The 26935-nt window shown below is 35.0% G+C and overlaps 2 protein-coding genes across 3 annotated transcripts in view; both read left to right on the forward strand.

The window, feature by feature from the left end:
* The window catches only part of ATAD2B (ATPase family AAA domain containing 2B), a 154043-nt gene that overhangs the window by 45111 nt on the left and 81997 nt on the right, over positions 1-26935 (forward strand). For both annotated transcript variants that reach the window (XM_007183456.3, XM_007183457.3), the window contains exons 13-16: positions 5931-6019; positions 14026-14185; positions 19109-19199; positions 24645-24956. In XM_007183456.3, the coding sequence (XP_007183518.2) occupies positions 5931-6019; positions 14026-14185; positions 19109-19199; positions 24645-24956 (652 nt within the window). The remainder of the gene's footprint in view (positions 1-5930; positions 6020-14025; positions 14186-19108; positions 19200-24644; positions 24957-26935) is intronic.
* LOC103006983 (28 kDa heat- and acid-stable phosphoprotein-like) lies at positions 10973-11639 on the forward strand. The gene has a single exon (XM_057558326.1). The coding sequence runs from the start codon at positions 11022-11024 to the stop codon at positions 11568-11570; it is 549 nt and encodes a 182-aa protein (XP_057414309.1). The 5' UTR covers positions 10973-11021; the 3' UTR covers positions 11571-11639.

Here is a 26935-nt window from a genome sequence, read left to right on the forward strand (position 1 = left end):
CTTACAATAAAGTAAGCTAGAGAGAAGAAAATGTTATTAAGAAAATCATAAAAGATTTACAGTACTGTACTATATTTATCACAACCAAAATTTTACGTTGCCTGAATACAAGATGAATTCTCTCTCTCAACCTACATCAGTATTGTCTTATATGATACAAAACACTGTAGATGTTATACATATTACTAACACTAGACATCAAGAATGAAAAGATAATATGAAAAAGAAATTCATATTTATTACAGGTATAATGATTCATGCATTGATAACAAAGAAGCAGCAGTATGATTGTTTCATGGTAGCCTAGCCTATACACTAGTGAATGAATTGTTATAGAATTTTTATGGCATACACAAATTACAGTCATATTCATAATACAGTAATGGAAATGTTATATTAGGAAAAAAACTCTTACCTGTGATGATTGGCTGATATGCAGCTTCTCCAATTACGAGAGAAGGGCATGCTGTATAGTAATATAGTTCTCCGAAAGCAAAGGTATAAAACTGTAAGAAAATGAACACATTATTAATTTTTTATTAAATATCACTCACCTTATACCTATGTAAGGATATGCTGGCCATTTCAGTACAAGTCTTGCACACGATAGTCTACACAATGAATACTTTAAGTGGTAATTATGACAAAAATGTCTCATACAGTTCTCGCTGTACAGTTACTAGATTTTCACATGAAGACACTGGCACACATACATAATAGAAAGTTTATTAACTGTACAGAATGATGATTGTTTACTATTCATTAAATGGAAGTGGATTATCATAAAGGTCTTCATCTTTGTCACTTTCATGTTGAGCAGGCTGAGGCGGAGGAGGAAGAGGAGGGGTTGGACTTGCTGTCTCAGGGGTGGCAGAGGTGCAAGAGGTGGAGGAGATGCAAGGGGCGGCAGGAGAGACAGGCACACTTGGTGTAACTTTATGAAAATACATCATAATTTCTGCTTGACTTTTTTGCTTTTTCATTTCTCTAAAAATGTTTCTGTATGGTACCAATCCTTCTTCCACTGTTTGCTCTAGTCTCAGTGCCCATATCATAGACGGGTCCATGTGGTAAAAGCAGTCAAAAGCAGTTTTGAGTAATTGGAACCTTTCTGCCAGATTGTCTAAGGTCAATTTGTTTTCTGGCACTGCTTCTTCTCATCTTCTTTCTCATTGCCTGGCACTAGTTCAGAAGCACTCATATCCATCTTCCGGATATTTCGTCTTCTGTGAGTGCCTCCGGTGTTATGTCTGTTAGCTCTTGAGTTTCTCCAAGATTCATATCTTGAGGCCCTTCATGCCCCACCTTTTTTTTTGCCATATCTACAATCTCTTTTGTGATTTACTTAATTGGCTCTGTCATAAATCTTGTGAAGTCACCCGCAGTATCTGGACACAGTTTTCTCCAGCAGGAATTTATTGTTTTGGGCTTGGTGGCTTTCATGACTTTTTCTAACAATAATGGAGAGAAATGGTGTAACCCTTCCAGACATTCATGATGTTCTCTCTATTGGGGCTCTCTTCCATAGTGTTGACAATCCTTTCCATAGTGTCCTGTCTGTAATGAGGCTTAAAAGTCCTTATGAACCCCTGATCTAGAGGCTGAATTAGAGTTGTTATGTTTGGGGACAAGTAGACCACTTCGACATCTTTGGTGTTGAACTCATCGAGTTCTGGGTGGCCAGGGGCATTGTCCAATATCAAAAGAACTTTAAAAGTGGGTCTCTTACTGGAAAGATGCTTCCTCACTTCAGGGATGAAGCATAGATGGAACCAATCCAGAAAAAGAGTTCTCATTGTCCAGGCTTGGTTGTACAACCAAAAGATTGGCAGCTGGTGTTTATCTTTTCCCTTCAAGACTCGGGGGTTAGCAGCTTTATAGATAAAGGCAGTCCTGATCGTAAACCCGACTGCATTTGCCCAAAACATTAGAGTTAACTTATCCCTTCCAGCCTTAGATCCTGGTGCTCATTTCTCTTCTTTACGAATAAATGTGAATAGGGCACTATTGTCTGCATTAAAAACCTGTTCAGGCAGATAGATACCCTTTCTCATCAATGGTTTTCTTAATTGTGTCTGGAAACTTGTTTGCTGCCTCTTGGTCAGCAGACGGTGCTTCTGTTACCTTGACTTTTTTTTTTTTTTAATTTTTAAAAAAATGTTTATTTTTTTCAAAGAAAAATAGCAATAGCCAATTGGAAACCTACTTATTCTTCAACTCCAATTTTGTTTTCTTTAAATTTAGAAGTGACTTACTGATTTACTATTTTAAACAAACCCCAGCACTTCCCTGGTGGTCCAGTGGTAAAGAATCCGCCTTACAGTTCAGGGGACCACGGGTTTGATCCCTGGTCAGGGAATTAAGATCCCACATGTCGTGGGCCACTAAGCCCCTGCCAGAGCTCCTGTGCCTCAGCTAGAGAGCCTGCATGCCGCAAACTACAGAACCCATGCGCTCTGGAACCTGTGCGCCACAACTGCAGAGCCCATGAGCCCTGGAGCCTATGCGCCACAGCTAGAGAGAGAAAAACCCGCATGCTGCAACTAGAGAGAAGTCTGTGCGCTGCAACGAAGAGCCCCCGTGCCGCAACAAAAGGTCCCTCATGCCTCAACGAAGATCCTGCGTGCCGCAACTAAGACCCGATGCAGCCAAAAATAAAATAAATAAATAATAAATAAATGTTTAAAAACAAACAAACCCTCCCTTTTCCCTGTAAATGTTTACCATCTACTTATGCTGAATCCTTCCAAGGAGATTGCTCCAGCGTATATCTCCAGGTCCTCGCTTTGCTCCTTTTACCAAAAAATGCAAAACACAGTTCCATCATGCATCTGAAGGGCTCCAATCATCAAAAATAGGAAAAAAAAAAACAACTTTGGAATAGCCAGTTAACTTGAATAAAAAAAAATCCGCACGAATGCCTTTTGGTTGGGGCAGGAATTCACTCCTGTGTTCCTGGTAATATGATCCAGCACCATAAATCCTTGTAATTCATCCTCCCTATCCTATGCACATACCTCTATCTAAAATTATTTGCTGGCATTAATTTCTACAGGTTTAGATGTTTCATCTTCCTTTTGCTTTAAGTTTTCATAGAATGACCTTGCTTTTTCTTGAGTTAGAGTAGAGTATACAAGAATGCTTTTCTTATATCCTGCATCCACATAAAAGCTGCATTTTCAATATGAGATAAAAAGGTATTTTGCAAGAAGTTCAAGGTTTCACACCTGTTGGTGTAGCTGCAACAAGAGCTTCAGGGATTTCCTTTTCTTCTTCTTTTTTTTTAAATACCCCTTACGCTGGATTCATTTATCTTGAAATGGCCGCAACTGCAGCTGCAGACCTAAATCTACAGTACATATCAAGCAATTCAACTTTTTCTTGTAATGTCATGCCTTTTCTTTGCTTCTTGGGGGCACTTCCAGCATCAGTAGTGGCACTTTGTATAGGTCCCATGGTGTTATTTAAAGTTTACCATATTGCAGTAAACACAAAGAAAAATTTGCAACATCACTTTAAGTAAAGAGAGATCACTTTTTACTGTGATATGTAATTTACTGGAGAGAGGAACTGCTCACGAGGAGAAGATTAGCATCACACGGCATTTTAAGTGGATACTCGCAACACTTGAGTTCAGCGCAATAGCAACAGGAGGTGGCTATGAAATTATTACAGTAGTACAGTATGTACCACAGTTAATTTTATGCAGTTATGATTTAATACTGTATCTTTGTTTACATTTCTCTCGACTGTAAATGGAGCAGGTACAGTGTTTATTCATGTAAGTTTTGATAAATTTTAACTTTTTATAATAGATTTGTATATATTTTATGGTAGTAAATGATAAAATAGACTAGTATCTACGTATATTTTATACACCCATGACATACTTTGTTCTTAATTTCTTCACTATTTCTAGGCTACCCAGTTCATCTGTGAGTTTTTTCAAATTGTCATAAATCTCCCCCAAAATATTTTCAATATATTTACTGAAAAAAATCCATGTATACAAAGGTCAACTGTAAAGTGCTTATCACAATAACTGGTGTTAAATACACTGTACTTCCTTTTTGCAATTGTGTGAGGCCATAGTTCTAAAAAAGAGCTGTGTTTCATATATGTAAAAGTAATGATTAAATCTTTACTCTTCTTCTCTTATTACGTAATTCTAGCCTCATAAAGTTTTTTTTTTTCAAAAAAACCGAAGTTTTGTGGTTGAACTGTCTTTCATTTAAAGTTATTAGAGGGACTTCCCTGGTGGCACAGTGGCTAAGAATCCATCTGCCAATGCAGGGGACATGGGTTCGAGCCGTGGTCCGGGAAGATCCCACATGCCGCGGAGCAACTGAGCCCATGCACCACACCTACTGAGCCTGTGCTCTAGAGCCCGTGAGCCACAACTACTGAGCCCATGCTCTGTCCACAACAAAAGAAGCCACTGCAATGAGAAGCCCGTGCACCACAATGAAGAATAGCCCCTGCTCGCTGCAACTAGAGAAAGCCCGCGCGCAGCAACAAAGACCCAATGCAGCCAAAAATAAATAAATAAATTAATTAATTAAAAAAAATTATTAGAGAACACTGGAAGTTTAATGAATATCGTTATCAGTAAGGGAGAAATGAAAAATTTGTATCCATTCTTTAATAAGCTGACCTTCCTGTGAACTAAGAATTTGCTTTAAGTAATTTTGAAATGAAAATAAACTATATTAATTTGAGTAAGTTATATAACAGTTTTCATTTGTAATCTAATATTTATTTACCTTAAATCAAGTTCCTACATAGATCCGAGATTTAGTGAGAAAAAATAACACTGTGAAAGTACCAGAAGAAAACTCAGGAGAATTTCGTTTCTAATCTCAGAGTAGGGAAAGTCTAACTATGGAAGAAAAGAATCCACTATATAAAATCTTTTTTTTACATTCTGCATGGCAACAGAATATGGGAAGCAAAACCAAAAGATGATACCCTTTGTAGAAAAATATTTTCATTTCCCTTCATAGAGAGAGTCTAATTTTTAAGTAAATACAGCTCCTAGAAATCAGTAAGCAGAAGACCAATGATCCAATAGAAAAATTGGCAAAGGATATGAACAGAACTTGTGTAGAAAAAGCAATATTAATGGCTCTTTTAAGATATGAAAAATGCTCATCTTCCTTGATAATAGAAATAAAAATTAGAATGAAAATGAGGTAACATCTTTTATCTTAAGAAGTTAGTCAAGAACAAGAAGTTTGATAATAAATTGTTGGTGAGCAGTCTTAAATATTTCTGGTGAGAAGGGTAAATTGATACATCAATGGAAGGTAATTTGCAAGTTTTTAAATTAGGAATGACACATGCCTTTTGAACCATTAGTTCCACTTTTATAATTTTTTATATTGATATGTTTATACTCATGTGAAATGTTAAATGTACACAGATATTTGTTCAAGCATTATTGATAATAGGAAAAGATTGAAAACAGCTTAAATGTCCATGAGTAGGGGACTCGTTTAATTACGGCACATCCATACAGTGGGGCATTTTGTAGCTGTTAAAAAAGGATGCAGCAGATCTTTATGTACTTACATGTAAGCTAATTAAAATATATCAATAACATAAAATAGGCTGTGTTATACAATAAAAGCAATATGTATAGTGTGTTTAAATGTGTTTAAAAAATTGTGTGTTTAAAAATACATGTTTGTGTTATGTGTATAAATGACATGTATGGAAGAATAAACAAACTGAAAACAGTAGTTGTCTACTGGGTGGAGACCTTGTGGTTAGAGTCTGGGGTGATAAGGAGCTTTCCTTTTTCCTGTATAATCTTTCTTACCTGCTGCATGTTGTACCATTTCCTTATATTACCTATTAAGAAAATACAGTAATTAAATTAAAAATGAAAACTAATACAATAAATAATGTTTGTTTTCTTTTTATACTAGGCATATTTGATGAGACCTTCTATAATATTTTTTGACGAAATAGATGGATTAGCTCCAGTTCGCTCTAGCAGGCAAGATCAGATCCACAGGTAATTTTTCCTAATCTGATTATGTTGAATTCTTTTCATTTGTTGACATCGTATTTAGATTTAGCCCTTGGATAAGTGCTATGAGGCTTATAAGGTGTGACCTCTGTCCTTGGGGAAGACTTCTTTCATTAGCACAGGGGTCAGCAGACCACGACCCATGAGCCGAATTTTCTCCCTGTTTTTGTAAATGAAGTTTTATTGAAACACAGCCATATTCATTGCTTTTTGCATTATATATATCTCCTTTTGCACTACAAGAGCAGAGCTGAGCGAGGGGTTGTGAGAGAAAGATCATATGACTTGCAAAGCCTTAACACATTTGCTTTCTGACCCTTTACAGAAAAAGATGCCTAATCCTGATTTAGCGTAATGTTTTTGAAATTTATCCATGTCACATACACTAATATTTTGTTCCTTTTAATTTCTGAGTAGTAGTCCTTGGGCAACATGTGTGTCTCTGTGTGTATGTGTGTGTCTGTATGTGTACCACAATTTGTTTAATTCATCTGATAGAGATTTGGTTTGCTTCTATTTTTGGCTATTATGATAATGCTGCTGTGAACATTTGCATACACATTTTCATGGGACCATATGTTTTCATTTCTGTTGGGTAAATACCTTAGAGAGAAATGGCTGAATCCTATGGTAAATGTTTGTTTAAATTGATACTACTTTCCAAAGTGGTTTACCATTTTTTGTTTTTAACTGTAATGTATGAGGATTTGGGATGCTTCTCATTCTTGCCAGCATTTCATATTTTTACTCTCTTTAACTGTTGCTATTGTAATGAGTGTGTAGTAGTGGATTAATTTTCATTTTTCTGATGACTAATAATATTGAGCATCTTTGCACGCACATATTGCTCATTTACATATTTTCTTTTGTGAAATGTCTGTTATAATATTTTACCCTTTAAAAAAAAGAGAAATCATATTGAATGTCTCATTGTAGTGTAAGATTTTTTTTATGTGCTCTTAAAACAAGCCCTTTGTCAGATCTATGTTTTGAAAAGTTTTCTACTAGTCTGGCTTGCCTTTTTCTTAAATATGACTTTTTGAAAATCAAAAGGTTTTAGTCTTGATGAAGCCCATGTAAATGTAAATTTTTTTGGTATATATTTTTGTGTCTTGAGAATAATTGCCTAAACCAATTTGTCAACAATTCTATATTTTCTTCTAAAATACTAGTAGTTTTAGCCCTTAAATTTTGGTCAATGATTCGTTTTAAAGTTAACATTCATATGTCAGTATAAGGTAAGGGTTTGAGTTAATTTTTATAGCTAGTGCAAGGTATGGACTGGTTTACTTTTTCCATATTTTTTTTCCAGTTGTTCCAAGACCATTTATTGAAAAGGTTACCTTGTCTCCATTGAATTACTCGGCATCTTTGTCAGAAATTGACCATCAAGTTGTCTATTCCTAGACTTGTTAGTTGGTTCCATTGATCTTTAGGTTTATCCTTGTATCACTGACTTGATTACTTGGTAGATTTCTATTGAGTTTTATTAGTATAAGCCCCCAACCTTGTTCTTTGTAATTTTTTTTTCAGTGAGTCATCAGAATTTATTTATGTGTTCATTAAATTTCAGGTATAATTGTAAGCAATTGTTAGCAAGCAGATAAAAAATTAACTTGCTATGTTGGTTTTAGAAATATTTTCTCATTATTAAGTTAAATCACCTCATAAGTTGAACATTTAAAAAAATAAGCAAAGTAAGACAATATGGAAAATTTAAGTAAAATTAGCACACAGAAATAATCACTCTTAACATTGTGTTACATTACTCTTTAATCAAAATTAGATCAAACTGTGAATTCTGCTTTGTAACATACTGTATTTGTAATAATTATTGTAAACAACTGTCATGTTATTAAGCATTAATCTACAATAAATTGATTGACTATATTCTATGCCATTTTATGGAAGAATAAACCTTTAAATAATATTCTAATGTTAGATATGTAGATTGTTTCTATTTTTCAGTCTTTAGGCTTTGCTGCAATGAATAGCCTTATATCTACATCCCTGCTCGTATTCATGATTTTTTTTGTTTTTTTTCTGACAAATTTTTAAAATAATTTTTATATTTTTTATTGAAGTATAGTTAATTTACAATGTTGTGTTAGTTTCTGGTATATAGCAAAGTGATTCAGTTATACATATATATATTCTTTTTCATATTCTTTTCCATTATAGTTTATTATAAGATATTGACTCTAATTCCCTGTGCTATCTATAGGACCTTGTTGTTTATCTATTTTATATATAGTAGTTTGTATCTGCTAATCCCAAACTCTTTTTTTTTAACATCTTTATTGGAGTATAATTGCTTTACAATGTTGTTGGTTCCGTTGATCTTTAGGTTTATCATTATATCATTGACTTAATTACTTGAGAGATTTATAGAGTCTTATTAGTATAAGTCCCCAACCTTGTTCTTTGTAATTTTTAAAAAAAATCTTTTTTAAAGGGCAGTTTTAGGTTTACGGCATAATTGAGAGGAAGGTACAGAGATTATTCCATTTACTCTGTGCCCGCACTGATGCACAGCCTCCCTCATTATCAACATCTTTCATCAGAGAGGGTACATTTGTTACAATTGAGGAACCTACATTGATTGACACATCATAATCACACAAAGTCTGTAGTCACTCTGGGTGTTTTGCATTTTATGAGTTTGGACAAATGTATAATAATGTGCATATGTCATTATAGTATCATACAGAGTATTTTCATTGTCCTAAAAATCCTCTGTGCTCTACCAACTCATCCCTCCTTTCCCTCCCCACCCCACCCCCTCAGTCCCTGGCACTAATGATTTTTTTTACTATCTACCCTTGCCCTTTCCATAATGCTATGTAGTTTTAATCACCCAGCATGTAATCTTTCAGGTTAGCTTCTTTCATTTAGCAATATGCATTATGACTTTTCTTAGCTTTTTGTTTGTTTGTTTTTTGTTTGCTTTAGGTTTAGTTTTCTTTTTTTCTAGATTATTCAGATGGAATTTTAGACTTTGAAACTTTCTTTTCTAATATAAGCATTGAAAGCTATAAATTTCTTTCTAAGCACTGCTTTAGCTGCATCCCAGTTTTTGACCTCTTATATAATCAGTGTCCTATAGTTCAAAATAATTTCCAATTCCTCTTGTCATTTCTTCTTTGACACAATGAATATTTAGAAGTGTGTTGTTTAGTTTACAAGTTGTGTTTTTTATCTTACTGTTTCTAATTAATTTTTTAATTGAAGTATAATTAACATAAAACACTGTATTAGTTTCTCTAATTTAATTTTATTGTGGTCAGAAACAATAACTCTTAAAGTCATTTTAAATTCACTGCAGTTTTCTTTATGTCCCAGGTATTGTCTGTCTTGTGAATTTGTATTCTGCTATTTGTGGTATAATATTCTCTCTATATATCAAGTAAGGCAGGGTTATAATAATGTTATGCAGGATCTTTTGTGTTTTTACTGATTTTTTTTGTCTAGTTATTTTATGAACATTAGAGAGATGTGGTAAAATATCCAACTATGATTGTAGAATTGTCTCTTTAATTCTGCCAGTTTTTGTTTCATTTATTTTGAAGTTTTGTTTTGGGTGCAAACACATTTATTATTCTGGATGTCTTTATTTTGAAGTTGCCTTCTTATTATGAATGCCCCTCTTTATCTTTGTTAATACTTTTTATTTTGAAATCTATTTTCATTAGAATCTAATGAAATGATTATCTAATGATTAGATAATGATTAAGCTAATCTAGACTTCTGATGTTTTTTGCTTGGTACATTTTTTTTCCCATTAACTTACTACCTACCTTTCAGTGTCTTAATATTTAGAGTATTACTTTTGTGGATAATATATAGTTGGGTCTTGTTTTCCTAACTGGACAATCTCTTCATTTTAATTTGAAAGTTTAATCCATTAATGTTTATGTAATCATTGACACAAATGATTTGGGGAATACCATTTCATGTTTGTTTTCTGTTTATGTGTGTTTTCTGTTTATGTTTTTCATTTCTTGCTTTTCTAAAGAGAATATTTGGAGATACTTTAGAATCTCCTTTTTATTTTACTACTGATTTTTAAAAAAAATTTTTAATTAATTTATTTTCATTTTTGGTTACGTTGGGTCTTCGTTGCTGCATGCAGGCTTTCTCTAGTTGTGGCGAGCGGGGGATACTCTTCGTTGTGGTGCATGGGCTTCTTGTTGCGGTGGCTTCTCTCGTTGTGGAGCACGGGCTCTAGGCGTGCGGGCTTCAGTAGTTGTGGCTTGCGGGGTCTAGAGCGCAGGCTCAGTAGTTGTGGTGCATGGGCTTAGCTGCTCCATGGCATGTGGGATCTTCCCAGACCAGGGATCGGACCTGTGTCCCCTGCATTGGCAGGCAGATTCTTACCCACTGCACCACCAGGGAAGCCCTACTACTGATTTTTTTTAAAGCTCTTTTATTGAGGTATAATTGATACAGAATACTATATATACTCATTGATATACTTAAAGAGTACACTTGGTAATTTTAACATATGTATTTACTTGTGAAACTGTAACTATCAATACATATAAGGATACATATAAGAAAGGTTCCAAATGGTGGGAAAAAGGGATGCAAAAGCTTAGTCACAGATATTCACATTAGTGTTATTCATAATAGCCATAACATGGAAATAACCCAAATGTCCATTAGCGGATGAATGGTTAAATAAAATGTGGTATATCCACATGGTAGAATATCATTCAGCCTCCAAAAGGAATAAAATTCTGACACATGCTACATGTGTTTATCTTATACATGTAACATTGGTGAACCTCACATACTTTATGCTAGTTGAAACAAAGCCAGACACAAAAGATAACATATTGTACTGTTTCATTTATGTAAAATGCCCAAAATAGTCAAAGTCATAAAATGGTATAAAAGTGTGTCAAGTAAATACTAACAGAAAGCGGAGGTATTTCCGGTTCCAGTGTCAGTTTGAGGCGCCGCCGCCGCAGCCACCGGAGCCGCGATGCCTAAAGGAGGGAGAAAGGGAGGCCACAAAGGCCGGGCTAGGCAGTACACGAGCCCCGAGGAGATCGGCGCACAGCTCCAGGCTGAAAAGCAGAAGGCCAGGGAAGAAGAGGAACAAGGAGAAGAAGGTGGAGATGGGGCTGCAGGTGACCCCAAAAAGGAGAAAATGTCCCTAGACTCAGATGAGAGCGAGGATGAAGAAGATGATTACCAGCAAAAGCGCAAAGGTGTAGAAGGGCTCATCGGCATTGAGAACCCCAACCGGGTGGCACAGACAACCAAAAAGGTCACACAGCTGGACCTGGACGGGCCCAAGGAACTTTCAAGGAGAGAAAGAGAAGAAATCGAGAAGCAGAAGGCAAAAGAGCGTTACATGAAAATGCATTTAGCGGAGAAGACGGAGCAAGCCAAGGCCGACCTTGCCCGGCTGGCGATCATCCGGAAACAGCGGGAGGAGGCTGCCAGGAAGAAAGAAGAAGAGAGGAAAGCAAAAGATGATGCAGCTTTGTCAGGAAAACGAATGCAGTTGCTCTCCCTGAATAAGTAGCACGGCCTGTGGGAGGAGATAGCAGGGAACTGGGCCGTGCTGCCAGGACCTCTAATGTGTCTCACCCGCCCTGTGCCCCGGCGCCACTGCAGCAGCCCCTTGCGGCGAGGAGCCCCCCACGGCTCCTCTTCATCTTGGCACAGAAATCGTTTGGGGGGATGGTGGGTGGGGGGAGGGGGCAGCTGCTATCTTTGAGACAGAAAGATGCAGGACAGCATTTCATATGTAACCGTTTGAATGTTTTGGCTGTTTTTAGAATTCAGAACCCTTGTTGGGGGGTGCCTGGGAGGTGGGGTAAGAAGAGCTTCCATTTGTCTGGTAGATTGCGGGGTAGGGGGCAGTTGAGCCGCAGTAGCTGCTGACAAGTTTGGGATGGACGGCCCCCTGTCTGTGTTGCCCGGGTGCCCGATCAGGGGGGCTGTCACCTGGGAGCCAGGGCCGTGGGTCTCTGAGGGTCATGGCTCATCCCCGGCCAGTCCCCTCTGACTGAGGCTTCCCCCCTGACCTTCCCACCCTATTCCCTACCCCCAACTCTGGCCAGGCCCCAGGCCCATTCTTAACCCTGCCCATGGATCATTTCAAGAAACCTGTTTACTGTGTAGCACCCAGGCAAAACATGCTCCACAAGTCCAACTTGTATATTTGGCAAATTAAACTTGACATTATCGTAAAAAAAAAAAAAGAAATACTAACAGAAAGCTACTATTGCTATATTAGACAAAAGAGACTAAGACAGAAAGCATTATTATACATAAAAAGAGGATCAATTTACAATAATAAAATCTTCAATTTATTGAAAGATGTAATAGTTTAAAATTTATAATTCCCTAATTACTACATTTCAAACTGTATAAAACAAAAATTGACAGAACTGCAGAGAGTCAAATTGATAATCATTGTGAGAGATATCATGTACCTCTCAGTAATTAATAGACCAAATGAGCATAAAATAAATTCTCTACAGATTATTTGAACAACTATATTATATGAATCTGATCTTATGGGCATAGTTATCTAAGGCAAATATAGAATGAACACTGTTTTCAAACAAACACAGCATTTATAAAAATTGGCCATACATTGTGCCTCAAATCACAACTAATTTCCAAAGTTTAGTAATATACAAAATATAAGAAACAAACGACAGGGCTTCCCTGGTGGCGCAGTGGTTGAGAGCCTGCCTGCCAGTGCAGGGGACGCGGGTTTGAGCCTTGGTCTGGGAAGATCCCACATGCCGCAGAGCAGCTGGGCCCGTGAGCCACAGCTGCTGAGCCTGCACATCTGGAGCCTGTGCTCCGCAACAAGAGAGGCCGTGATAATGAGAGGCCCACGCACCGCGATGAAGAGTGGCCCCCACTTGCCACAACTAGAGAAAGCCCTCGCACAGAAATGAAGACCCAACACAGCCAAAAAATAAAAAATAAAAATAAATAAATAAATTTATAAAAAAAAAAAGAAATGACAAAAAGATAAGCAGAGAATTTTGTTTTTTATCAAGAACTATTGTTCTAAGTAATCTATGGTATTAGTAAAATAAAAAATTATAGCTAACTATATATGAACTGTAAACAGAGATATGCAGAAATCAGGAAATTAGAAAGTCGCTTCTTTGAAAAAAATAAAATTGACAAACCTGTTGCATAATTGGCCATGATAAAAAAAGACACTGATAAAGCAATATTTAGGAATACAAAATATGATGTTATTTTAGATTCTGTAAACATTAAAGGTTAAGAGGATGAAGGCCTAAGCTTAAGAGGTAAAAGTATAAAACTTTTAGGAAAAAACCTATGGGAACATCTTCATGACCTGTATAAATGTTCACAGCTTTTTTGGTAATAGCCAAAAACTGGAAACAGTCTAAATGTCCATCAACATGTGAATCAACAAATTGGGATCCATCCATAAAATGGAATATTGCTTAGCAATGAAAAGGAATAAACTAGTGTTAAACCAACAATGTGGTGAATTTCAAAATAATCATGCTGAGGGAAAGAATCCAGAAAAAAAAAGTACTTACTGTGTGATCCCATGTATATAAAATTTTAGGTAATGCAAGCTAATCTATAGTGACAGAACTCAGATCAGTGGTTGCCAGGGGATTGGGTCAAAGAAGAGCAGTGGGGAATGGATTTTGAAGGGCATGAAGAAGAGCATGATGGATATTACTTTTTTTCATTATGGTGATAGTTTCACATACTTCAAAACTTAGCAATTTGTATACTTTAAATATATTCAGTGTATTGTATGTCAGTTATATCTGCAGAAGACTTAAACCTGTTTAGAGTAATATGAGAAAGTTAAATGGAACTTAGTTTTACTTGTGAACATGGATATAAAAATCCATTTTTTTAGTCTTTAAGACTGATAAAAGTTAGTATAAGCAGCAATTTTTGCAACTTTTTCTTTCTTCCCTTTTTAAAATTGAAAATTTTGTCTGAAAATTTTGTTACAGCTCTATAGTGTCAACCCTCCTTGCTCTTATGGATGGACTAGACAATAGGGGTGAAATTGTTGTTATTGGTGCTACAAATAGACTTGATTCTATAGATCCTGCTCTCAGGAGACCTGGTCGTTTTGACAGAGAATTTCTTTTCAACCTTCCTGATCAAAAGGTAAGAGTTTTTGATATATTAAGATTTATTTGTGACTTAATTATGAAATATATATATATGTATACATACTTTGAAAGTGGTATTTTATGAGTGGTCATTTTCAAAATTTTGTGCTTGTTGGATATCTTAGTTACTACTTAAAAAATTCTTGTAATTATTGAATAATCTTTTTTGTTAACAATTATCAGAAAGTTTATGATTTTTAGGAAGTAAGGGTATGATTTTTAGGTTACTGTAGATGCTCACTCTTTTCTTTAGTTCTCCACATTGTATTAATTATCTTGTATGACAGGTTATATGTCTCTTGTTTGCCAAAGTAGCTTTGTTCCCATAAAAATAACGTTTTTAGAGTAACGGTGGCTTTATGAATAAGAGCCCAATATGCAAATTCTCATAGAAGTGGCTGTAACATCTTATTTAATTAAAAGCAGCAAACGCTATTCATTATAGTGTAGTTTTTTTTTTTAAATTAATTAATTTATTTTTGGCTGCCTTGGGTCTTCGTTGCTGCGCACGGGCTTTCTCTAGTTGTCGCAAGTGGGGGCTACTCTGTGTTGCAGTGCGCGGGCTTCTCATTGCGGTGGCTTCTCTTGTTGCGGAGCACGGGCTCTAGGCACGCGGGCTTCAGTAGTTGTGGCACGCAGGCTCAGTAGCTGTGCCTTGTGGGCTCTAGAGCGCAGGCTCAGTAGTTGTGGTGCATGGGCTTAGTTTCTCCACGGCATGTGGAATCTTCCCGGACCAGGGCTTGAACCCGTGTCCCCTGAACTGGCAGGCGGATTCTTAACCACTGCGCTACCAGGGAAGCCCTATAGTGTAGTTTTAAAGAGAACATAATAAAAAAAAACCATAATTAAAACAGGGCAATGTGTAGTCATTGACTATGTAAAATGTTATTTAATATGTTATACAAAGTTCTTTTTCCTTATTTTTACTTGGCAATTTTTTGGTTAGTCTTTGACCAGTTTAGTCATTGACTGTCGTCTTCACTGCACATTTATATTTGAGAGGGAGGGACATATTCAGAGAAGATTCTGTATTTGACAATGCTTTGCATGTATTAAACATATCAAGCCTAATTAGAACCTTTATAACACATACCTATATAAATATAACCAAAAGAGAGCAGAGAAGATACTGCATATGACTATATATATTTATACACACACACACACACACACACACACACACACGAGCACTTGCTGTTATATGGCTTTGATTTTGGATCTCTGTAAAATGCCTCATTTATGTACATAGATGTGAGAAGCTTAGTGATTAGTACAGTACAGTAGACTATAGGGAAATGAAGGCAATGGCTCTGCTGTATAGAGCAGTCTGTGTAGAGCAGTCTCTACCTCAGTTCGACAGTCTGAACAGCCACTATATCTGTCTCAGTTTTGGATTGACGATCCAACTTATAGGCTTTTTTTGGGCACCAAGTTTATTTAGCTTTGTCAGGATAGGAAACATAGTGTATACAGCATCATTTTTGTTACCCAAGTGAGCTTCTAGGGCTGTACCAGTGCATAGAGGTACGATTAGTTATAGGAGACAAGACTGAAGTAGTCTACTGCAGCATGGGGAAGCATCAGCTATCTCGTTAGGGACATCTTACAACAGTTCAAGCACATCTTTTAGGCTCTACCAGTAGATGGGGAGTGTGCTTATTAGCTCTAAGGGGCACAGCCAGTGTTCATTTTGGCACAGGAAAGCCATTACCTTGATTTTCCAATTCTCTTCTATATTGTCCTAGTCATGTAGGCCTCATATGCCAACCATAGTCCTCACAATTCAGGTATAGTCCACACAAATCAGAGATTTAACAGTAAATGAGGTCTAGAACAGTACTGTCCAGTTGAATTTTCTGTGACGATGGAAATGTTCTGTGGCTTACTATATTGTATAAGTATGGATCTTGAGCATAGTTTTCCATGTTAATTTTAACTTTCTAAGTTTCAAGAAAACGGTGCTTGAGACCTAAACCTAAGATCATTTTTCTTGGCCTGGGTCTGTGGAAAAAGCCTAGACTGGCTGTTCACCTTTTTTTCCTTAGGTAATATTTAAGGTCATGAGACTAGATGATACAATTCCTCTGTCTTAAGAAGCAGTCAGTAAGGTAAGAGGAAAACTAGGAGAGTGGGATTCTGGAAGCCAAGTGAAGAAACTATATCAATGGGGAAGGTATAATTAACTGTGTCAGATGTTGCTAAATTAAATCACATGACAGAAGATTGGCGATCATATTTAGCATTATGTAGGTCATTGGTGAAACCTGATGGGAACAATTTCAATTAGTGGTGGGTGCAAAAAACTTGACTCGAATATGGTTAGTTTAAGAGAATGGGAGGGGAGGAATTGGAGACAGTGAATGGAGATAAATTTTTCAAAGTGTTTTGCTGTAATAAGAAGCAAAGGATTGAGGTGAGATGTTGAGCAAATTGGGGACAAGAGAGGTGTTTTGTTATTTTTAAGATGGGAGAAATATCCAGTAGGGAAGGAAATTTTGGTGGTGAAATTGAGAAAGGAGAATTATCTTCTTGCCTTGATAGGTGAGAAGGGGGATTGGATTTAATATATGAGTGATGAGAATGACTTTATTTTTAATTTAAAAAAAATTTATTTATTTATTTTTCTGCGCTGGGTCTTAGTTGTGGCATGTGGGATCTAGTTCCCTGACCAGGGATCAAACCTGGGCCCCCTGCCCTGGGAGCGTGGAGTCTTAGACACTGGACCACCAGGGAAGTCCCGAGAATGACTATAGATAGGAATTTGATAGTTCATCTGTTATAATAGGGAGAAGACAGAATATTGCGGGTACACATGCTGACAGGTGGACAGAGTTGGTATGGGGTATCTTTGGAAGTTTTCTTCTGATTGCTTCAGTTTTCTCAGTGGATTAGGAAGCAAGTTCTGAACGAGAGGCTGAGCATGAAGACAGAGAAGCTATGAACTAGTCTGCTGGAAGATAGCCTCATGAATAGAATAGAGAAGGGTTAAGGGCAGTCATAAGGCTCCACTTGGGTCGTTAATTTAAATTGATACCAGTCAGTGTCTAATATTAGCATGCAGTTTGAGAAGTGGAATATCATGACTCTTGCTATTTGAGCAAGTGAAAGTAAAAAACAAACAACAAAAAAAGTAAAAGTAAGTCTTGGTGCCAGATTTTAATAATTTTGTTAACTCTTTATTACCATAAAATAGCACGTACCTTCTTTATGCAGTAATGCTTAATTTCTTTTGTTTATCATCAGCAGCAGTATGATTATTGTTATAAATGTTATGTGTATATTCATGAATCCTAAAGAATGAGTGACCTGAGTTTGCCTTTGACTCTTAATAATAGAGGAAGCTACTTTCTATTAGGAGAAACCATATGATTTACTCTTCTATATGCCATATAGAGTAAAGCATAATGAAACATTTCTTGATTTAAATAATTTCTTCTGTTTCTTGTTTTTATGATAAAGAAAGGAGACTCTTTATATAGAAAAAGAGAAAGACACTTAAATGTCTCAGAGACCTGACAATAACTTGACTTTAGGTAATTAATTTCATTTCCTCTAAATCTTTACTTATTTTGTAAAATGAAGGGATACAGATAGATCTTTTTTGAGATATCTTCCAGCTTAGTTTTTTTTTTTTTTTTTTGCCGTGTTTCTGATTCTCTAAGGGTCTTGAATGAGTGGCGCCCCTTCTGCTGATGAAGTCTATATAGATTCTTAATGTCATCTTCTAGACTATATAAGCTCTCAGAATGATATCTTTTGGGGGCCTTGATTTTATATTTTTTTAGTATCTGTTCAGGCAGATATTTCAAGTCGAAAGAAAATATTTGTTACATCATTGATTTATTTTTGGTAGCTGAACGCCTAACTTAGAACTTGGAATTGAAGCAATAGCTATTGATTCCAGATTTTGTCAACTTTTTGAGCAAGGTTTATCTTGACAACTTTCAAGTTCTTTTTGTTTTGGTGCTAGACCCCAAATTCCTCACCAAGGCAATAATATTATCATCTTGGTTATAATTTGCTTTTTCATAGTCTCAAGAAACTCAAGTAGCAGTGTTGAGGAAACAAGTATACTCAATTTTAGAAAGCATTGTTTTTCCCCTGAAAGAAGGCAAATGTGAAAAAAAAATTCTGATGTGACTTTTCAGGTGATTATGGACTCATACTTCAGTGTTTCTTTTTTACTGTGGGAGAAAAAGAAATTTCATTTAATTTGGAACCAAGATGTTAAAATTTTGATTGTGCTATACAGTTAGATTTAAGGTAAAGAATGCTATTTTGAAAGAAAAAAATCAAGGTAAAATTGTTTAGACCTTTGTTTTACAGTGAATTCAATTAATATTTATGGAGATTACCTTGTTATATATTAAATGTGAAAACATTAACTAACTTACAAGATGATAATGTTTATTATATTTCTTTACTTAATTGAAAACTTCTTCAACTTAAAACTTTAATGACACTTTATGCATATGAGACCAAAAGGCCTGTGAAATCTAAATATAAGGTTTGTTTAAAAGTTATGATTATTATAACACATTAAAGTTTTTTTGTTTACATGTTTTCAAATGCTTGAAATGACGTGGAGGAAAGTGAAATTTAGTTTTGAGTTCTAGTCCTATATCAGTCACGTAGTCATATGTGCCACTAGTCAAGTTCCTTTACCTCTCAGGATGTTAATTATCTTAGTTTGTGAAACAAAGATCTCTGCTACATAGCTCACAGGGTTATTATGGGAATCAGAGTTGATGTGGATGCCAAGCTGTTTATGTTTCTTTTAAAATAAACAGTTGCTTTTCTGGGATATGGTTAGTTGATAAATTTGTTCCATCTAATACATTTTGGGGTTGATGATATTTTATTTATTTGTACTTTTTTCCTTAGGCAAGATTTTATTTATCTGTACTTTTCTTCTTAGGCAAGAAAACACATTTTACAGATCCATACCAGGGACTGGAATCCAAAATTGTCAGATGCTTTTTTAGGTGAATTGGCTGAAAAATGTGTTGGTGAGTGCTACTGTTTGAATCTTTTGATTGTCATTGTTTGTTCTGATCAGCCTCCCTTTCCCCTTATGTTTGGAATGTGAATGAGTATAGTTGTGTTTTTGTGCAATAGATGGCTTTGCCTTTAAATGTAAATATTATTTTAAACATTTCACTTGAAGTTTGAACACTTCTAAATTAGAATTTTAGCTGCCATTAGGTGTTTTGATTATCAAAGCTCAGTGGTCATATGCCTTTCATTGAGTGCTGGATTTCCAGTATTACTACAGTGTCTCCTTTTAGGAATTGTTCCCTTTCAGAAGTTTTACTAAGAAAAATAAGCTTAAACAAGAGGTGAAGGTCCATGTATAGGGCAGGACTGTAGTCTTTTACTTCACAGATTACATGATGGACTCATCCTCATGCCGGTGGTTTAGAAAGAAGTTGAGTGAGAGGAGTCTTCAAAGAAAATACTTAATGACATCTGCTAGTATTTCCCCAAATGTAAAATTCTCCAAGTTAATGTTAAGTTATGCACAAAGTAGATCTCCTACAGAGTGAACGAACACTACTGTCCTAAAAGGATACGGTGAGAGTGTTTTATGTACATACATGATCATACATAGGAGACGGAATTCAGAGGTTTTAGAATTCAGGGTTTTGGCTCTAATTAGGTCTGAAATAAAAATGAATGTGGTATTAAGCAACTGAATATACACACAGGTATTTTTCCTTCATTCTTTTTCTGTCTTTTGTCTATTTTCCTCTCATTCTCTCAAAAATATAAATTAAAAAATCTCTCCGTGAAATTTTTTTAAGCATTATGAAGAAGTCTCCCTAATAAGTCCACTAACAATCAGCAATCTACTTGGGAAAACTTTAAAGTTACCAAAACCAAAAAGAACAACTTAGTTAAAAAATCATTGTGATCCACCATCAAATAATTAAAACTTAAATAGAACATTAGTCCATTCAGTTAGCTACATCCGAATTATCCTCTTCATCCACAGGGACCTCCATCTCCGAAGCAGCATACCTCAGCTTTTGAACCACAAAGACCTCGACATCTTCTGGTGAGGAGAAAACGTAAATCTCTCCAGCACTATTCCAGTTTAAGCTTTGCCTGGTATAAGAGAGCATGCGCCAAACCCATTTCATGTAAATTTGGCTTGACCTTTGCAAAGCCTTGTGCTGCTTTATGGGAGAGGGTGGTATTTGGTACAAAATCCAGTCTTTGCCCTTTTTGAAATCTGACCCCTTTTATTTCCTGTTACTTTTATGATATTATTGTGTTAGAGTACAGATCAGAATGGGAAATATTTGTAGATTCGTCTGTGAATTTGTCACAGAATGATCCTTAACTGAAATATGCAGAAGTCTTCAAATAATTTTGGAAATTCCCTAAGAGTAATTTTAAAATTACTTTTTTACCCTATCTACCATCTGAAATATTATATACTCTAATTCTTCATCCTAAATATTAGACTCTCAGTTTCCTTTTTCATTTCGAAAGGCCACTCCTTCTCATTTTACCAAGTTATTTATTTTAGCTTTTAGTCAGTTTCTTAAGTTAAAAAAATTTTAAGACATACTTTTTTATAGGACTGAAAAACTTCTCTTGCCTTTTTTGGGGGTGGCGTTGCTGGTTTAGAATCTGCTTATATATACTCTATTTTCTTCCTGGAGAGTGACATAAAAATCCATTATAATTAACTGACTTCTGATTTTGATTGTGACATTTATTTCATTTAAGAAACCAGTTCACATTAAAGAAAAAGAAAAAAGAAAATGCAGGTCTTCAAACAGGAACGAAATAGCAATAAATTTTTAATTCATTATGAGCTTAGCACTTACGTATCCCAAAGATGTTTTAACACGTATGGGTTCAGTTGAATGAAATTTATGCCTAACAAAAGAGTATGCAGTCTTAATGAACGACTGCAAAGATAGTTGACCTCTTGTTAGAGGTTATGGATTTGGTAACTTTTACCTTGAAATGAATTCCCAAGTACTTGGAGGTTTGCATGCATAATAGGTGTGATTTTTAGTAGTCTTCAAATAATTTGGTATCCAGAACCTGTGCACAAATAGTAGGCGCTTAAGCTTAATGAAGAACTTCAATCTAATCATATTTCTCTATTCATTTTCACTAAGAGGGCCAAAACAATGAAAGGGTATCTGTCAATGTGGCATCTTAGCTTGTGGACCTTCATTGTTTGGTATTTTACTTAAAAAGTAACTTCATAAAATTTTATTACCTTTCTCTAGTTTATAACCTCTTTGAGTAGCTTGTATTTTCATTCTTTCAGACAAATTTCCATCTTAATAGCAGTATTCAGGAATGCGTTTTCTTTGGTATCTAGCTATGTGTGTTCATCAGACTATTAGAGTTGTAATGGTAGAACTAGTATAGTTATGGAATTCTTATGGAAGAGATATTGATATTTAACATCAGCTTTTGACTCTCAAAAGGCTGTATTTCAGTATTTCTGGAATAGTCATATCGTCTATTTTTCTAAAGCAGGACCCTTTTGAGAGTGAAAAAATACGCTGTTAATTATGACAAGGCAAATGGCCTAAACCAGGACATGTGGTCACCCTTAATATAACCTATTTAGCCATGGTTATGATGTACCTTTAATTTTGTTTTAGAGTCTAGTAAGGAAAGTGTATTATTATTAATTCAGTAGTTCTCAAATTTTTTGTATATCAGAATCACTTGTAAAGTTTTCTCAAAATACATATTTATGATATTAAACCACCACTTAGTGATTCTGATTCACTAAGTTTGTTGGGAATCTATTTTTGACTCATTTTCATTGTTTATTCGGATGACTAGTCAAGGTTGACAACCACAGATATAAACTAGTAATTCTCATTCACAAACAAATGTAAAGAAGGTAATTCCTATCATTTATAGTCTGTTGGTTATGATAATCCATGAGAAAATTTACTTCTTTATTTTTTTCAAGGATTAGTTTATAACTAATGATGAAATTCAAACTTGCAAGCAAAAATTAGGATTTTTTTAAAACCAAAAAAGGGATTATAAGCTACACAGCAGTTCTCAAAGGGCGTTCTATGACTTATATTTGTCATTGTGAGCTGACAGCTTGCCAGCACTTAAAAGATTTTAGCGATGAGATTGGTGATGATATTAACAAATGTGATTTTTTGATATTGTTAATAAAATGTGTCAATATATAAAACATCTATTTAACCCAGTGAAGAAAATTTACTTCTTTAAATGGAATCTATTAGTGTTGATAAGCTTTAAAATTACCTTTAATAAATTAAGAAAAAATGAACAATACATTGCTATTTATATTATTATGTCAAACATAAATATTATGGGCAACATTTACTACATAAAATACCTTTTAGTGGCTTTTTTTTGTTCTGCATTGTTTTTGAACGTTTTTTCCTTTTTAATTTAGGTTTTTGCACTTAAAAATAGGGTCATATAGTATGTTCACTAAGTATATATACTTTTAAAGAAGAAAAAGAAATGTGGTTTATATTTTTTTGAAGACAGTAGTTTATTCTTTACTTCCTCTGAAATGGATTATTTAGTTAACTGTTTATAACTGAGCTGGTGTTCTACAGTTATTTTGTTGAACTAATGTAACAGATATGCATGGAACAGGAAAAGATACTTTTTGTCAGGTTCATTCATTGAGAAATAGAAAATAAAATGAGAGACGTGGTAAACTTGGTTATTCTGAAGAATTTGGGAGATTGATTGCTGTCATGGGGCAGTGTTAATGCTTAATCTGCTTATAGTTTTCTGAATTAAATTCTCATAGGTCATATTAAGTTTTCCCCTACCTCTGAATAAATGTTTATGAATATAGTACTTCATAATTTTCATTGAAATTTTTAGTTACAGTGAGGAAGTTGGTTTAATAATAAAAGAATTTAGATTTCTTAGAAAAAGAAAAGCCTAATAGATATGATTCATCCCCCTCTTTTTTGTAATACATGGTAACCTAATAGTTTTACGTTTCCAAACTATAACCTTGGAGTTACTCTTTTCTTTTTTCATTCATTCTTTCACTCAAGAAATATTTTTTGGATATCTACTGAATGCCAGGCCGGGCATTGTTCTTGGTAGTTGAGATACATTTAGCGAACAAAACAAACAAATACCCCTATTCTTACAGAGGTCACATTCTAGTTGGGGAAGGCAGACAGTAAACATAATAGGTAAATGATAAGGTGGTAAGTGCTGGGGAAAAAGGAGAGCAGGGTGAGGAGTTTTCTGTTATGTGTAGGACTTGATTAACGTGATCATTTGCCCTACTGAGGGATATAGGGATAGAATTTATTATAATGTGTGAGTCAGTTTGATTTATATGGTTTTGTTCCTTAATGTTCTTTTTCTGCCAGTTAGTCTGGTACTATTTCTTCTCTGCTCGTAGTTTTCCTATCTAATCACCATTTTAATTTCAGTATTTAAGTGTTCTACAAGGTCATTGTGATATATAAAAAGATAAATAAACCTGATACCACTCTTTGAAGAGCTGAGGGACTAATGTTCTGTAACTAGTTCGAGTGGTTCCCCCTGCTGGCATAACTGATAAAGGTGGCCAAATGCAGGTTTAATTGGTGATATAAAAAAACACCATGACTAGTTTGAGGTTTTCTTCCCATTTGTGGTAAAGACCTAACAGTTCATATGTTTTTCTGTGTATTTGTTGCTCAAATGAATGAAATGATTTCAGAGCACTGGTGGCTTGATCTGTTGTTTAACTACATGATCAGTTAAATATGGGTAATGGATGATACCTCATATCTCTGTAGCCCTGTGAACTAGATTATCAATCATTTTAAACTAAATATATATATAAAAAGGAAGATAATATAGAAATGTAATGGATTCTCATTCCCTGTAATACCTTTGGAACTATCAGGGATGATCATAACTTTAAAGTATAGTTTTGGGGGTAATAAGATATTAACCTGCTTGTGGGTTGCACTCAGAGTTAGTAGTAGAATAGCTCTGATTTTGAAGTTTCCGCTTATGTATACTACTTTGTACTGCTCCATTATATGTGTTTGGAAATTAGTAATATTAGGAAAATTTATAGAAAACTGTAATGTCATGAGGACTAAACTAATGATTGGAAATATTGATGAAGGATTGATATAAAACTATTTTTTTTAAAACCTTTCCTGAAGAAAGATGTACATTATAATCAGTGGTTTTGGCACAAAATATATGACTTGTTTTCTTTTAATATCATTAGTTCATGTGTTTGTTAATTAAAATATTCAAAACATTTTTAGTCTTAATGAGTAAACAGTTTTATTAGGTGACTTTAAATGGTCATTTTTCATTTTGCTAGTGAAATTGCACATGATTGATTTAGTATTTTATTTTAGATAAAGATGTGCATATTTGCAAAATAGAGTTGATACTTGGAAAAATGGACTTACCTTTGTTATCCTTTTCCTTTTGTGCATTAGGCTATTGCGGAGCTGATATCAAGGCCCTGTGCACTGAAGCTGCCCTGATTGCCCTGCGGAGGCGTTACCCCCAGATCTATGTTAGCAGTCATAAACTGCAGCTAGATGTTTCCTCAATAGTGCTCAACGCCCAAGATTTTTACCACGCAATGCAGAATATTGTGCCTGCTTCCCAGCGTGCTGTCATGTCTTCGGGACATGCACTATCCCCCATCATAAGACCGCTGCTGGAAAGAAGCTTCAACAACATCCTAGCAGTCTTGCAAAAAGTGTTTCCTCATGCTGAAATTAGCCAGAGTGACAAGAAAGAAGGTAGTGTAAATTACCTTTTCATATTGTTAAAATGAAACAAGTGCAGGCATAAGTAAATAAATTCTGAGTTTTCTTATAAGGTTATTTATGTGTTACTCTTTTGTATTTGCAACGAATATAGGAAATGTATCCATTTCCTTGGCCACTGTATATTCTAGGCCTAGCATGTTGTCTAGCACACAGTAGTTGCCTAGTCAGTGTCCGTAAAAAGAATGAATGGATGTTTGTTCTGTTTGTTCACTCTTGGGACATTCTGACTATCTTAATGTGGGAGTGTTACCATCTTTAGAAAAGTTGGCTATGATAGTATTGGCTTACATTTCTTTTATTATTATAAAGCCCTTACATAAATTGTCATTTATTAATCCTCATAACAATCCTGGGAGTAGGTGCTCTTACTCTATCAAAAATGAAGATGTTCACTTACGTAAAGGGTCACTCAGTAAGTTCTAGGTCTTGCTCAAACCCAGGGAGCCTGACTCCAGAGCCCATGCTCTTAACCATGTTGCTCTAATGTCCTTCTGGATTCAACTCATCATACTGTTGTTATTGGCACAGCACTCTGCAGTGTGCTGCGCTAATGGAGTGTAAATTACTAGTAGGGCAGTAAATTAGAACCTGATTATAGAAGGTCTTGAGTTCTGGCCTCAAGATTGTAGTTTGGATTTGAGATAAAAACAGAAAGCTACTTTTAAAAATGTTACGCATATACAGGAAAACTCTAGGTTCCTGTGCTAATCAAAGTAAAAGCCCATGAACTTAGAAGAGACAGTAATTTTAAAAAATTATCCTCATTTTCTTTGTTTAACATGTAGTCTGCACTGTATAAAAAATTGTCCAATGAATTATAATGGTTAAACTGTTATGTATAGTAAAAATCACCGATATTCAATGAATTTTGCTTGTCATATATATATTTTTCAGAAACTTTTTTTTAGGGTAGATTCTCATGAAATATCACATCGATTACTTGATTTCTTAAATCTGTCACATAAGGAGGAGAACAAATATTATGTATGAGCCAGCTACTCTGCCATGCATTGTACATTTCTTATCTCTGATTTTCAAAACTAAGGATATGTATCTTTTCCCAAGTTTTTTTTAATTTTTAAAAGACTATGTCACCTTTAGAAGGTCATAAAAATCTTACCTTCTCTTCTGAGAGACTGTAACTTCTTTACTTGCATTTGAGAATTTTTTTATGGCATTATTATCTGTGTTTTCTTACCATTTTTTCCCCATAAGTATAAAGTATGCTTTAGTTTCATTTTTTTTGTTCACATACCAGTGGAGGAAAGAAACCAAATTTTCTTTGATTATTAATAATTGTTTTTTAGTTATTTAGATATAGTATTCTGGATTGTTTTGGTCTTTAATATTTTTCTTAGACAAGTATCCTTTCCTTATATATGAAATTATCAATCACATGGTACTCAATTATTTTCTGATTAACTTTTACAATACTAGTTGTATTAAATACTTGGCTTTTAAAAGCCATTGAAATCTGTGTCTGCCAGCACAATTCAGTATCTCATTTTAGAAAGCATGCCTCTTTTTTTTCTTTGTTTTTTTAGGGAAGGGTATGATTTCTGTCAATCTTAATTTCCTCCCATTTCTCCTACACATGTAGCATTGCTTTTTATTGAATGAATTGACACTTTTGTTAGGTATGTATGAATTACAGCTATTAATACTTTAGGTTGTAGTCCAGATAAATTTTGAAGTATGGCACTTTCAATAGGAATTTTAGTTCCCCTTAGTCCATCGAACAATAACTTAAGACCCAATGTTACTTGAATGAGTACATTTTTTAAGATTGGTTTTTTTCCCACTGAATTCCCGAGTCCCTTCTTAACTAAGACTAGATTTTCCTTGAAATATGTGTGTGTGTGCCATGTGAAACAATAAAGGTCAGTTTGTTCCTTGTTGCTTTTGTAAGAACTGGGCCATACCTCAATTACTCTATTAATTAAACCATC

The sequence above is a fragment of the Balaenoptera acutorostrata genome, chromosome 12 (genome assembly GCF_949987535.1).
Source record: "Balaenoptera acutorostrata chromosome 12, mBalAcu1.1, whole genome shotgun sequence".
In the NCBI taxonomy this organism is placed as follows: domain Eukaryota; kingdom Metazoa; phylum Chordata; class Mammalia; order Artiodactyla; family Balaenopteridae; genus Balaenoptera; species Balaenoptera acutorostrata.